At 52.7% G+C, this 14,786-nt stretch overlaps 1 protein-coding gene across 1 annotated transcript; it reads left to right on the plus strand.

Moving 5' to 3' along the window:
• Positions 1-252: 252 nt before the first annotated feature.
• Positions 253-12,612, plus strand: LOC137760524 (uncharacterized). Its single transcript, XM_068537509.1, has 4 exons — positions 253-300; positions 4,571-4,728; positions 6,409-6,471; positions 12,462-12,612. Exons 2-4 carry the CDS (start codon positions 4,616-4,618, stop codon positions 12,610-12,612), a joined length of 327 nt encoding a protein of 108 aa, XP_068393610.1. The 5' UTR covers positions 253-300; positions 4,571-4,615.
• The last annotated feature ends 2,174 nt before the right edge of the window (positions 12,613-14,786 follow it).

Genomic DNA, 14,786 nt, shown 5'->3' on the forward strand with positions numbered 1-14,786 from the left:
TCTTGGTCAATTCTCCTGTTTCTCTGTCCTCTTTATGCCTCGACCCACAGGCTCCTTCCCCCTTTCCCCCCTGCCTGCCATGCCTAGACACGCTCCCGGTGCGTTAAGGACCTGGGGACCCCAACAAGTTCACCGTTTTCTCTGGTTCTGTGGGGGTGAAGAAGCCCCGCTTTCAGGCAGGGTCTGGGCATGGCTTGCAGGCTGGTCACACTGCACAGGTGCAGCGGCAAGAGGCGGGCAGAGCCGGCCAGAGCTAAGTTCGAATACCAGCTCTTCCACCTCCCAGCTGTGTGGCCACAGGTGAGTGAGCCCTGAGGCTGTGGAAGGCCTCCTGGCGGGTCCTGGAAGATCACCAAGCGTGAGGCTTGTCTGTGAAGGAGCAGCGGCTCCGGGGCAGGGGAGGGACAGCCCCCAGAGCATCCAGGTGAGGGCAGGGGGCCTGGGAGAAGGCCAGCGCAGTGAGCGAGGCCTCGGGCGGACTTGGGTCAGGGCAGGTGCCTTCCTCAGGGCCCCTGTGCCAAGTTTACCTCCTCCGTCAGTGGGGCGCTGATCAGGGGGCTGAGTGGCTGCCCCGGCCAGGCCAGAACCTAGAGCCCCCTGACTGGGCCAGTGGGGCTGAGAAAGGGGCTGGGAGGCCTCAGCTGCTGCCCCTGGGGCACCTCTCGGGCCTGGCCAGGGGCAGAAACAGGACAAGTTGTATGGGGGAGGCGGGAGTGGCTGGGGCAGGGATGGAGTGAGCGTGGTGAGATAGGGTACGGCTCTGTGCAGGGGCTCCGTCCCTCCATCCCATGTCCAGGGGCCTCACCGGCCCAGGGACCCCACCTGACTGCACTCCTGGTGGCCGCTGCTTAACCCCTCCATGACCTTTGCCCCTTCTCCTGCTCAAGGCTCCTCAAGGCTTAATGTTTACATATTTAAATTCAGTTTTCTCCTTTATGGTTTTGTAACTTGCTGAGGAAGGGCTGCGCTAGCCAAGATCATGAAATTATGTGTTCTTCGTGTTCTCAGGTCTCCTCGAGTCTTGGCTACCCTTCATTCTGTCCCATTGATCTTTTTTGTCTGTTCCTGACCCTATACCCCAAGGTTATTACAGGTTTACCTGTTGCCCATCACCTCCCACTAGAACAGGAGCTCTGTGGGGACAGAGATTCTTGTCTGTTCTCTTCCACACTGTGACCCCAGCCCTTAGCAGTGTGCCTGGTGCGTGGGAGGTATGCATCGCATGTACGTTGAATGTGGCACCAGGACGTGTGCCCAGAACTCCCAGACCCAGGACTGAGACGATGTTTAGCAGAGAAACTCTTCACCTCATCTGTCCTCACCCCTGTCTTCCTGGGCTCCCTCCTGCCTGGAATCCCTTCTCCCTTAGCGCTCTACCGACCTCTCTCCTTAACCAGGGATAGCTGAAAAAATGCTGACGGAATCTACGCAGCAAAGACGTGTTGCGTGCCTGTGGAGCTCAGAGCTGGGGTGTAAAGATGGGGGGGCTAGAAGGACAATACACTCCACTCTCCCCCCAGAACCAACGTGCAGCCCACTAGGACCTAACAAGGGCAATAGACACCCCGTCTGAGAGATACAGTTCATTCCTCATGACTCACATGTAATTGGCCCCAAATTATTGCTCAGGAGCTCAATCCTATGTAAGTAGCCATTAATTTCCATTATAATTGCTGGAGAGGAGCAGCAGGGTTTCTATTAAGGGATAAGAAAGTTCCAGCCTCAAGCTGCTAATCAATAAAATGAGTGCGTAATTATACACCACAGAGCTCCATAAACTCACTCATCACACTAATAAAATGACACAATTCCTGAGGCAGCAGCGGGGTCATGGTTTTGCCCGTTGCTCTGTGGTTGTGTGAGTTGAGGCCAGTAACAGTCACCCCAGAGCGCATTTGTCCTGAGTGAGGAGCAGTGGGATGGACAAGGCCGAGGGGAAGTGGACACCACGGGACTCGGGACTGTTTGGATGGGGGTTTGGTGGGGAGAGAGGCATAAAGGACACCCCCAAGGGTCTGCCCTGCACACCCAGGCAAGGGTGGACCACCATGGCCATCACAGATCAGAGCAGAGGAGGCCCAGCAGTGGCACTGAGGGGCGAGGATGAGATCTGCTGGGTGGCCTTGTGCAAATCCCATCCCCGCTTTGAGCCTCTGTTTCCTCATCTGTTGAATGGGATTCAGAATCTCTGCCTTGACAGCACCTCTGAGAGTGTGAGCGCACGTTGAAAAGTTCATAACCCCATCAACTTAAAACACATGGTGTAATCAATTCTGTCTGACCTAAGTTAAATGAATGTGGCCTGACCCTTAACTGTTGGGCACGGGGTGGGCACTGAGCCATGTGGCGGTGACTGCGTGATCTTACTTGTCTAAGAAATGCTACGAAATATTTTTGGTGATGCAGTCAGGTTCCAAGAGGGCCTGGATCCTCCCTGCTGGGAACAGAGACCCCCACTGGGGGGTCTTTAGACCAGCACCACTGTGTTCCCTTCTAACCATCCTCGGAGGAGCAGTCCTCACAAAGGGCAGCCGTGGATGCCCAGGGTTGATATCAGTGTAAGGAATGGAAAATTAGTCCAGCCTTCAGGACTTCCCTCATTCATTCATTCATGTGTTCACTCATTCATTTACTCACTCATTTATTTATTCACTCTAGTTGGGTAGGACCAGCAAAAAAACAAGAACATAGACAAACAAAACTAGAATAAATTGCCTAAGTATTATGAAGAAAATCAAAAAGGGGCTGAGATGGCAAATAACAGGTCCCTACTTTGGATAGGTCATCAGGAAAGCCTTTCTGAGGAGGTGCTAATCCAGCTGAGACCTGGGTGATAAGCAGGAGGGTACCACGGGCAGAATGGAGGGGCAGGAATTCCAGGAAGAGGGACGAACACTGGCCAAGGCCCTGAGGTGGGAAAAGCTTGGTGTATTTGAGAAATGACGTGGCGGGAGCAAAATGATGAGGGCAGAGTGGGTGGATGAGGCTGGGGAAGGGGCCTGGGGCTAGACCTGCAGGAGGGGGGGATTGGGGGATGTGGCAGGGTTGAGGTGAACTGGACAGGTCACTTCCTTCCTTCTGCACAAGTGGGGAGGCCCCAGAGCCAGCCCCTTCCTTGGGTCCTGGGTAGAGCAGGACAAGTCCATCCGAGAATTCAGGAACTTCTGCCCAGGCCCCCAGGCCTCCAGACAGGACCCTCCAGCTGGCCGGGGCGCAGGTCCTGCAGGCCCTGGGTGAGGTGAGACACACGGGTGCCAGCTGCAACCCGCCCTTGGCAAATGCCATTCCAGATTGGCTTGGTGAAAGCAGAACCACAAAATGGTCAGGTCAGCTGGAGGTAAGCAGAGCGGTAGGATTTAGACCACCTGCAGACTGCTCACGCGCGAGGAGGCCAGCATCCCTGCTCTCCCTGGCAAAGACACAGCCGGGAAAACGAAGAAAGAAATCCCACCTCAAACGCACAACCGAAATATTTCACAAGAACCGCCCCCCCCACCCGTCCCCTTTTTGTCAAGTAAAGGATACACACGGCCTTTCTGCTTGTAACCTGGCCAAGAATAATTTGTGGCAGGAAAGTTTGAGCATTTGTAAAAATAAAATAAAAACGTAAAAAGAGAGAGAGAGGGAGAGAGAGAGCACTTGAGTGTACATTCGTGTGAAACTAAACAGAGGGAAAGTTATTTAGGTGGTAAAATGTCTTTGCGTTTCCCGCCCGCCCCCTGCGCCCTGACACTTGGCCCCCTCCCCAAGTGTTGAAATTGAGATTGCTCGGGTATTTGTTTTGTTAATCTCCTGCCAGGGCCAAGGGGCTGCAGGCTGGGTTTCTTCTTGTTCACGCGGGGCTCCGGCTGCCAAGTGAGTGCCCCCCTCACCTAGCCCGGGGCCGGGGATCTGTGCACCTGTTCCCTGCCCATCTGGCATGGCGGTAGGGCTGGGGTAGGAGGTTTGCCCTCTTGAGAGAGTGCAGCTTTGCCTCACCTCAGACCCCCCAGCTCCTTGAGGGCACCAAATATGAGGACTCACCACCCTGTAACCTCTTGGAGTCATGGAGGTCTGGCCTGCACCCCTGGGTGCTGCTGAGACCTCATGGGAGTACCAGACTCCAGGTGGGGTCTGGTCCAGGTAGAGGAGTTACCCAGATCTGGGTTTGGGTCTTTGTGGCTCAGTTTCCCTCTCAGTAAGATGGGCATCATGTCTCTGTCCACCTCATAGTGTTGCTTATGAGGATGAAGTGAGTTAAATACACAAAATCCTTAGGCCAGTGTCAGGCACATGGTAAGTGCTCATTAAATGTTAGCTGTAGTATTATTATATATTTGCTCTGCTGTCAAAAGATGTCATTTTGGGGCAACAAAGAAGGAAGGAAACAATGCTCACCAGGCCACGCCCCGTATCAGGCACTTTTCCGCGAGTGATCTTGCTGCATGCCCATGATGCTTCCCCACACAAAGCTTACTGGCCCCATTTTGCAGGTGAAGAAACTGAGGCTTGGGTGACTCAGCAGGTTAACAACAGAACTGAAAGTAGAGCCCAGGCTTTTCTGATGCCAGGTCGGGGGTTTTCTTCGAAGGCTGAGCCCTGTCTGCGGCTGGACCAGACCAGGAGGAGGGGTTCGATGGTGACGAAGACGATGATGATGATAATGATGCTTCTGAGTGCTTGTGTGATGGGTGCCGTGAAGCACATTACATACATTATTGCGGTGCGCTCTCCAGACAACCCTATGAGGTAAGTTTATCGTCCCCACTAGACAGATCAGGAAACCGAGGCACAGGAAGTTGGGGAACCAGTGTCCATTGACCCCGAGCCTCTGGGGCAACATCTGCCTTTGGCTGCTCTGTGTCGCCAGCAAAGAAGCTGGTTCTTGGTGTCTGGCACTTGGTCGAGGCCTCAGACACAGTCATTCCCCATCCCTTATGCTGATCTCGCCCTTTTCCCCAAGAGGTCACACCATGAGCTCCGAAAGGCTGAACTCAAAGTTCAACTCACTCATTATATAGACGGGGAAACTGAGTCCGAGATGGGGGAAGGGACTCGCCTAAGGGCAGGCAGAGCGAACCAGGTCTGATGGTCCGTGGAGGCCCAGATGGCTCTTGGGGGCACAGTAGGGGACGGGAGGGAGGAGAGGTGGTCTGGCCCAGGACAGAGCCCAGCTGCTGCTTTGAAAGAGGTTTGGGGGCGTGGGTGAGAACAGCCTGGGAGGAGGAGATGCACTTCGCAGCTTGGCTGCCCCAGCCCGCCCGCAATCTCAGCCTTCCAAGCCCCTCACCCCCATTCTTGCCCCACCCTACAGGAAACTTCGGGCCTTGGAGCTGGGACCTGGTCCCAACAGTCTGGGGACTGGGGTAAACCCCTTCCTCTTCAGGCATCGGTAAAACGAAGGCCAGTGGCACCCACCTCCCACGGCAGGTGTGAGGACCAGTGAAGTAATGCGAGTGAAAGGCTGAAAACAGAAATGGGAGTTGTTGTTATTTTTATTATTACTCCATCAGATAACTGGTTGGACTGCATTTTTCTCCAGTTGCTCCCCCCTCACCCCCGGGGCCCCAGAGAAACAGCTTCAAACTGTGCTGGAGATTGCTGAGGATACAAATCAGGAAATCTAGATTCTACCCCAGCTCCTGCATGACTTCTGGGTGCTTCGGACAAGATCCTGTTCATGACCCTCTCTTGCTCTTCATCTCGGCTGACATGTTCTGTCTTGGTCTCTGGAGCTTTGTAGATGGCAACTCTCAGCCTCATGGGGTGTGGGGAGGCCTCCCTGGGAGCAACAGGGAAGGGAAAATCAGGCAGGGATGGGTCCCTGGCACTCCCCGGGTGCCTGAGCCAGTGGGCTTCCTGGGTCTGACTGCGGACATGAATGGTCCTTCCTTCCCCTCCACAAACACTTTGGAGAAGAATTGGCCCATCCCGAGGTCCCATAGTGGTGACAAGTGTCAGTGAGGGGGGATCCCAGTCGGGAGGATAGAGGCTGAACTGATCCAAGAGACTGGCAGGCAGAGGAAGCTGGAAGAGGGAGAGAAAAGCCTTTCCAGGCAGTGGATCTGGGAGCCTAAGGTGGATGCCAGCAAGGGCTAGAGGGACAGAGTGTGCACATCGCCACCTAGGCCCCAAGGAGGGCAGTGCAGCCCCAGCGGGGCTCCCTCCACGTCTGCCTGCCCACCCAGAGCACTCACTGTGCGCCCTGCCTGTGCTGGGGCCTGAGGACAGAGCATGACGCCCACGTGACCCACCACCCCTGTCTTCAGGGTGCTCACAGCGTGGACACGGCCAATCTTGGAGTGGAGCTTGGTTTCCTGTCCCTGTTTTCTCACTTACCGGCTGACTGTGTGACCTTGGGCGAGAGACTTAACCTCTCTGGGCCCATTTTCTCATCTGTGAAAAGGGTGACTATTTCCTCTCTTGCAGAGTCACTGGGAGCCTGAAGGAGGACATTGCTTGTGAATTACCCAGCCCAGGGTCTGGTGCATGGTGAGTTTTTTTCCAGTGGTCAGTTGTTTTTTTCTTTCCTTTTTCTTTCCTCTACAAGTAAAGGCATAGGATGTTAGGAGAGCCCTGGAAAAGAAGGAACTTACTGCTTGGGGGAGTCAGGAAAGACTTCATGTTGAAGAGAGGGTATTGGAGTAGGCTTATGAGGAATGAATAGAAGTTTCCTGGGCATACCAGGGCTTGGGAAGCAGGAACCATATCTGCCTTGGATTATCCTTGTTTCCCCAATGCCTGGTATATAATAGGAGCTCAGTAAATATCTGCTGGATGGGAGGATGGCATTCCAGGAGGCAGAGACAGCATAAGCAGAGACGTGGAGGCATGCCCAGGTCTGGCGTCACTGGCGGACAAGCCACTTTGTCTATCAAAACCTTTGTGCATGTGAGTTCACCTTCCTGTATCCCCTGGAGGACTGTGGGCACCCCAAGGGCAGGCTCCTGTTGCCTTCGTCTTACTGCCCTTATGGCCCAGCCACAGCCTGGCCCAGAGGATCAGCCCTGGACTTGACGCCCAAACGGATTGAAGGCTGCCCCTTTGGATGACTTTCAAAATCCTTGTTTGGGGTAAGGGGTGTGTGTGTGTGTGTGTGTGTGTGTGTGTGTGTGTGTGTGTGTGTGTGTGTGTGTGTGTGTGTGTGTGTGTGTGTGTGTGTGCTGTGGGAGCTGCCTTCCCATCATCCTCCCCACTCTTCCAGGGACCCAAGGATAAAGTCCCAACATTTTATCCCCCTTACCGGGACCTTCCCAATTGGCCTCTATCCATTTCTCTGGCCCCATAAATCCTCGTCAGATGACGCTACGTACTACGCGAGAAGAGTAAAGCCGGGCGAAGGCGGGGGATAGCGGGAGGCTAGGGGCAGAGATTGCCGTTTTAGGTGGGTGGTCAGAGAGGGGCCTTCCTGAGATGGTGACCCTGGAGCAGAGAGTCTCTCCTTCATCAACAACCCCTTCAGGCTCTGGGAGCAAAGCCTGTCTCACCCTGCTGCCTGGGCAGGGCATCCCCCTGTGCCCCATGGCCTTTGAGTGCCCCTTCTTCTTGGCTCTGGGCTGCCTGGCCCAGCCACCTTTTAACCATGTGAACTTGGACAATTTGATTAGGCTTTCTTTGCCTCAGCTTCCTCATCTGTTAAATGGGATAAAATGGTACCTGCTTCCAGGGTGGCTGTGGGCATCCCCTCTGTTCTCACCTGCAGAGGCTCAGGATAGCACCTGGCAAGTCCTCTGTGCGCCAGAAATGGATCTGTATTAGTGATCAGCACGATCCCATTTATTCCATTTTTATTCCTTTGTCCCTCCCGATTCACTGGCCATTGAGTCTTGTCCAGTCCTCTGGCAATGGAAATGGGAGGAACTTCCCAGGGAAGCTTGGGCAAGACTCGGGAGTGAGGAGGGTGCTCTGTAGTCCTTCCAACTGCTGACCGGGAAGTGTGACTAAGCAAGCCCTCAGTTACGTGCCAGGACGGTGCTGAGGCTTTTACTAGCGTCATTATCTCATACAATCCTCTCGACACCCCTGAAATAGTCCCACCCTGCAGATAAGGAAACCCCCTGACTCGGGAGATGGTAACCTGACTCCCAAAGGGATGAGCTGGGATTTGAACCCAGGTCAGCCTGACTCTACACTGAACTGGAGAAATACCTTCCAGCCCACGTCAGTGTAACACTGGCTGAGAGCTCCATCCACCAGGGAGGCCAAAGTTTTATTCAGTACATTGGATCTGAGGGATCCAGATCTGAGGGAGACCGTGTGAGGGCAGCCCTGGCCTTTCTCAAGAGAAGGAGGCACATTGATTGTAGAGTTCATGTGCCTAAATTCAATCCTAAAAAAATTTAGGATTTTTTTTTTGAATTTTATTTTGTTTACTTTTTATACAGCAGGTTCTTATTAGTCATCCATTTAATACAGATCAGTGTATACATGTCAATCCTAATCTCCCAATTCATCCCACCACCACGGCCCCCCCCACCCACTTTCCCGCTTGGTGTCCATATGTTTGTTCTCTACATCTGTGTCTCTACTTCTGCCCTGCAAACTGGTTCATCTGTACCATTTTCCTAGATTCTACATATATGCGTTAATATACGATATTTGTTTTTCTCTTTCTGACTTACTTCACTCTCTGTGACAGTCTCTAGGTCCATCCACATCTCTACAGAGGACCCAATTTCATTCCTTTTTATGGCTGAGTAATATTTCATTGTATATATGTACCGCATCTTCTTTATCCATTCATCCGCTGATGGACATTTAGGTTGCTTCCATGACCTGGCTATTGTAAATAGTGCTGCAATGAACACGGTGGTACATGTATCTTTTTGAATTATGGTTTTCTCTGGGTATATGCCCAGCAGTGGGATTGCTGGGTCATATGGTAATTCTGTGTTTAGTTTTTTAAGGAACCTCCATACTGTTCTCCATAGTGGCTGTATCAATTTACATTCTCACCAACAGTGCAAGAGAGTTCCCTTTTCTCCACACCCTCTCCAGCATTTGTTGTTTGTAGATTTTCTGATGATGCCCATTCTAACCGGTGTGAGGTGATACTTCATCGTAGTTTTCATTTGCATTTCTCTAATAATTAGTGATGTTGAGCAGCTTTTCATGTGCTTCTTGGCCATCTGTATGTCTTCTTTGGAGAAATGTCTATTTAAGTCTTCTGGCCATTTTTTGATTGGGTTGTTTGTTTTTTTAATATTGAGCTGCATGAGCTGTTTATATATTTTGGAGATTAATCCTTTGTCCGTTGATTCATTTGCAAATATTTTCTCCCTTTCTGAGGGTTGTCTTTTCGTCTTGTTTATAGTTTCCTTTCCTTTAGGATTGATAAGATAGATAGATGATAGATAGATGATAGATAGATAGATAGATAGATAGATAGATAGATAGATAGATAGAGGATAATTCCACATGGAGGATCACTCTGCAGTGGTTCTGCGATCAGCTTTGTGAGTTGGACCTGTGAGCATCAGCGGGTCCGCAGGCGGCCTCAGTCCCACAAGGCCCTCATGAGCCGGTCACTGAGCTACAGTGGTCCTGCAGTTAAAGACACTGGATTTTCGTACTGCCCAGCCTCCAAACAAGCCAACTAGTTTATCTGGTTGCCAAAGAAAGAACAAACCACACAGAAGGGAAAGCCCACTGGCTGGAGATGATGTGCTGCCTCCCACGCAGACCAATCAACTGTGACTGTCACTGCATAGGCCCCGACCTTGGCACAGAAGTCCTCCAGGTGAGGGATGTCGGGGGATGAGCACCTGGCTGAGGTCGTGAAACCTGGCTTGGGCCTCCTGTGACCTTGGTCAAGTCTCTTCTCTTTCCTGGGCCTCATGATCCCCCTCTGGGAGTGGAGTGGTAGCAAGAGTGGGTGATCTTGCTTCCAGCTCTAACATTGCGTGCGACCAGCCATTCACTCAGTCAGTGGACATTGACTGAGACCTGGGGGATGGGATTCGTCATGTGAGGACCAAGAAGAAGAGCATGCAAGGCAGAAGGGATGGCAGGTGCAAAGGCCCTGGGGTGAGCCTGAGGTTGGCATGACTGAGGAACAGAAAGAAGTCCAGAGTGACTGGGGTGGTGGGCAAGGGGGTGACACTGTATGAGATGAGGCAGGGAGGTGAGCAGGGCTGATGGTTCTCAGCCAGGGGGGAATCACCCACTCCACTGAGTGATTTTTTGGTTGTCACAGGATTGGGGTACATGCCACTCTTATAACACAGGAGTCCCACACAATACTGATATTTCCTCCATCAAGACACGACAGAATCCCACCTCATACCTATCAGCATGACTACTGTCAAAAAAACAGAAGTCAACCAGAGTTGGTGAGGATGTGGAGACATTGGAACCCTTGTGCACTTTGGTGGAAATGTAAAATGGTATAGCTGTTATGGAATAGAGTATAGCAATTCCTAACATATTAAAAACAGAATTAACATGCGATCCAGCAATTCTACTTCTGGTTATATATCCAAAAGAATTGAAAGCAGAACTCAAAGAGATACTTGTATCCCCATGTTCATAACATCATTATTCACGAGAGCCAAAAGGTGGAAGCGACCCAAATGTCCATCGATGGATGAATGGGTAAACAAAATGTGCTATGTCCATACAATGGAATATTTCAGCTTTAAAAAGGAAGGAAATTAAGATACATGCTACGACATGGATGAACCTTGCAGACATTATGCTAAGTGAACTAAGCCAGTCACAAAAAGACAAATACTATATGATTCTACTTACATGAGGTATGTAGAATAGTTAAATTCATAGAGCCAAAGAGTAGAATGGTGGTTGCCAGGGCCTAGGGGTGGGGGAATGGGGAGTTGTTGTTCAATGGGTGTGGAGTTTTAGCTGGTGAAGATGAAAACGTGCTGAAGATTGGATGCACAGTGATCTAAACGTACTGAGCATGACTGAACTGTACACTTGAAAATGGGTAAGAGGGTAAATTTTATGTTATGTGTATTTTAACACAATTTTAAAACCCCCAAATATTAGATCATCTTTTCTCCTTGGTCAAGAGTTTGGATATTTTTCTAAGAGTAATGGGAAGCCATTGGAAGGAATTGCTATAATTTTGTATATAATTTGTTATTTGTTTTGTCGAATCACTCTGGCTGCTCTGTGGGGTAAGGATGCTAGGGCAGCAGGAATGGATGCAGGAAGACAGAGGAGGCTGGACAGGCATCCAAGAGAGAAAGGGTGGCTTGGTCCAGGCCAGTAGCCACGGACGTGGTGAGAAGTGGGTGGATCCAAGAGCGACAGTGGAGGAGAGTCCATTGGACCAGCTGATGGATTGGATGGGACGGCAAGAGGAGGTGTCCCTTGTGACCTTCGGCTCCCTGGGCAGGTGTTCTCTGCACTTTTATTGCATGCTCGGCACATGCTGGAGAGATGACAAGGGGCTGGGGGACCAGTCCTGTGGGAAGTTAAAGTCTGACCACGTCATATATGGACTGGGCCAGACAACTGAAGGCTTGGAAGGATTTCAAGACATCATCTTGTCCATCCTCCTGCCTCCAGACCAGACATAGACTCACCCCTCTCCCTAAACCGCATCTCCAAGAGAAGACGCACTGGGGGATCTCAGACCTCCCCCAGGTGTCCACGCTGGGGGTTAGTATACTTCACCCTGGTGAGAGGTTTTATTGTTTCCGAAGCCTGGTCACAGCTTCAGTCCATTTGATCATCTTAGCGTCCCCGAGGGGTTTGCAGGGAAGGTCTGCCCCCCTCGCACATTTGAGGAAACTAAGTCTCAGAGAAGCACTGAGTCTCAGCCACGAGGAGGGTGTGCAGCTCTCTTGACGATGTGTCCATTCTTGGCTTTAAAAACAGACGTGCAGGGGCAGCAGGGAGTTACGGGGAGGTGCCCGGCTGTGGGAAGCCAGGCAGGGGGAACTGGGTGATGTGAGGGTGAGGCAGGGTCCTTACCGTAAAGTACGGGCACAATGGCGGCCTTAAAGTGACAGGAGAGCTTTTCCCCGTTTTTCTCCAAGCAGAGGGCAGGGGATTTCTGAGCCTCCCATCTGCAGCCTCCTCCCGAGGGGGCCCTGGAGACCACCCTAGACCACCCTGGCCCTGGAATGTAGCCTTCTTCTGACAACCTGGAAGCCACTGACTCTCTCCAGCAACCTGACAAACCCAGGCGTCCTGGGCGGGTCGGCTGCGATTCTCTCCGAGCGCACACATGATTGGCCCCCTCCCGCGTTTGGAGAGCGCAGATGTGGGGATCGGAGGTGCTTCTAGATGCCTGACTCTCATCTCCGCCCTTTCAGCCAAGTCCAGGAATGTGTCTGGCTGCAGACAATTGGCGTCATGGCTGCAAACCAGAGACTTCCAGGGCTGGGAGTAACCGAGGGGTCCTCCCATCCATCCTCTTGCCTTCATGGGGGATGTCCCCCCTCCTCCAAAGGCCAACCCCGCCAAGGGGAAGGCTGTCTTTTTCCCCACAGAGCTCCTCTCCCCTCCCTCAGGCCCTCCTTCCCGTGGGGAGCCTCTTCCAGCCAAAGACCTCTTCCCGAGATCAGCGGACACGCTGCTTCTGCCTGCCCCGCGAGTGCACCCCCCTCCCCGACAGCAGCAGCACCTCCGGGAGCCTCTCCACCTCCACTTTTGGGTCATTGACTTGGGAGGGGTTTACCTGGGGTGCAGGCCTGGCCACTGGGAGCTCCACATTCCCCTCGTCTGAGGGTTGCCTTCGGGGTGGGCATGAGACTGAAACAAAGCCAATCCGATTAAATTCTGGGATTTCTGCTGCAGTGATGAGGAGAGAGGTGCTCTCTTTCAGCTGAGGTTGCTGTCAGGATGGAAGCCCAAAGCTGCCATCGTTTGAGGAGAGACGGATACCTGCCAGCAGCAGCTCGGCACCTGGATCCAGCCATGTCTGAAGCCAGAGACCCATGGATGTTTTAGTTATGTGACCTAACAAATTCCCCTTCCTGCTTACTAAGTCAGTTTAAGTTGGATTTCTGTTATTTGCAGTGAAAGTGCAGCAAGCCCACCCCAGGTCCCTCCTTCTGTGCAAACTCTTGTCCTTCAGCCTTGCCTGCGGTGGGGCCAGTGGGTCTCTGCTCTGCCCTTAGCAGGAGATCCCTACATCTCCCTGAGTCTGCTGGCCTATCGCTGCTCAACATCTGTGTCTCCAATTGGACCCACCCTGTTCCTCTCACTGTTTTCTCCTTGGGTTAATGTGATTCAGAATTCTTTCCATTACAAGTGAGAGCAGCCCACATCACATCAGCCTGAGTGAAAAGGGAATTTGATGGCCCGGGAAGAGGCCAGAGGGGGACCTGGGGGTCTGGAACCAGGGCTCAGGGCCACCAGGATTCTCTGTGCCCATCACTCACCTCTGCTTGTCTCTGCTTCCCTTCGGGGTTGGCCTCATTCTCTCCCTTCCGTGGCACTTGGCCAGCAGCAGCCCAGCCTGGCAACCCCAGTCCAAAGCAAGAGAGCTACCTTCTCCGGGATCCATGTCAGTCCCAAGGAAGGACTTTGACTGGCCTTGTTGGGGTCATGTGCCCACTCTTGGACCAATCACTGCTGCCAGGTCAGTGGGGTACAATCATTGACCAACTCTGGGTTGTGTGATTTTAGTGACTGATGAAGTCATGTTGGAGGAAGGGCAACTTCCCAGAGGAGATGGGGTGGCTGATATTGGACAAAGGATGCCATATGGGGGCTGCTGGACAGAAAGGAGCAAGTGATACCTGCTTCAGCCACCACTACCATCACCACCATTGCCATCTGCCAATATTAACTGAGTCCCAGTATGGGCCAGATTCCAAGAGGAATCCATTCATTCATTCATTCATCATCATGCATCAACCCTGCACCAAGGCCTGAGCTAGAGACACAGTGATGAGACAAGTGTCTCTTGTCTCACTCACAGACGGGGACTCAAGTCCTAGTTCAGCCTACAGGGCAAGAGCATTAAACGAGCCCTTACATTTCCCCGAGGTCAGAGCATCAGTAGGGGAGATTAAGGTACTCAGAGCAGGGCCAGCTTAATGTGGTTTTGGCCGGGTGGTCAGGGAGGGCTTCCAAGCCTTAGCTGTCACTAAGCAGAGACCTAAGGGAAGAGCAGGAGATAGCCAGGTGAAGAAGAAGAAGATGTTCCAGGAGAAGTGATACTGGGAGGAGTGGAGCTTCTGCCCCGTGGTATTCATGTGATGTGGGAACACAGGGCATGAACCCATTCATTCGCCTGTTCCTTCCTTTACTCAGCTGGTGCCAGCTGAGCACCAGGGACGGCCTTGGTACTCGGCTGGGCGAACAGCCACGGCCCCTTCCCGCAGGTGCTGGCGAGGCGGACGTGGGCTGTGAGAGGTGGCAGGACAGAGAGCAGCTTGCTTGGTGGGAGGATGGTGAGGGACTGCGGGAGGAGGTGCCGTCCACACTGAGTCTTGACACAAAGAGCTCACAGGTGGGAGGATGGTGAGGGACTGCGGGAGGAGGTGCCGTCCACACTGAGTCTTGACACGAAGAGCTCACAGGTGGGAGGATGGTGAGGGACTGCGGGAGGAGGTGCCGTCCACACTGAGTCTTGACACGAAGAGCTCACAGGTGGAAATGAAACCACAGGCCCCTTGTTCTCAGAGCTGGCGCCTCTAACACTGTCTCCAGAACCACCAGCGTCCTCGCACGGCCTCTCACCGCTGGGGAAGCCTGGCTCCAACATTCTTGGGTCGGAATGGGTCTTGTTCTCTTTCCTCTGCTCCGCAGAGGTGTAGGAGGAAGATGTTCTGAGTGCTGATGGGGAGGACAGGAGGTGGACCAGCCTGGGGAGGGAGGCTAGGACA

This window comes from Eschrichtius robustus, chromosome 3, assembly GCF_028021215.1.
Source record: "Eschrichtius robustus isolate mEscRob2 chromosome 3, mEscRob2.pri, whole genome shotgun sequence".
NCBI classification, from domain to species: Eukaryota; Metazoa; Chordata; class Mammalia; order Artiodactyla; family Eschrichtiidae; genus Eschrichtius; species Eschrichtius robustus.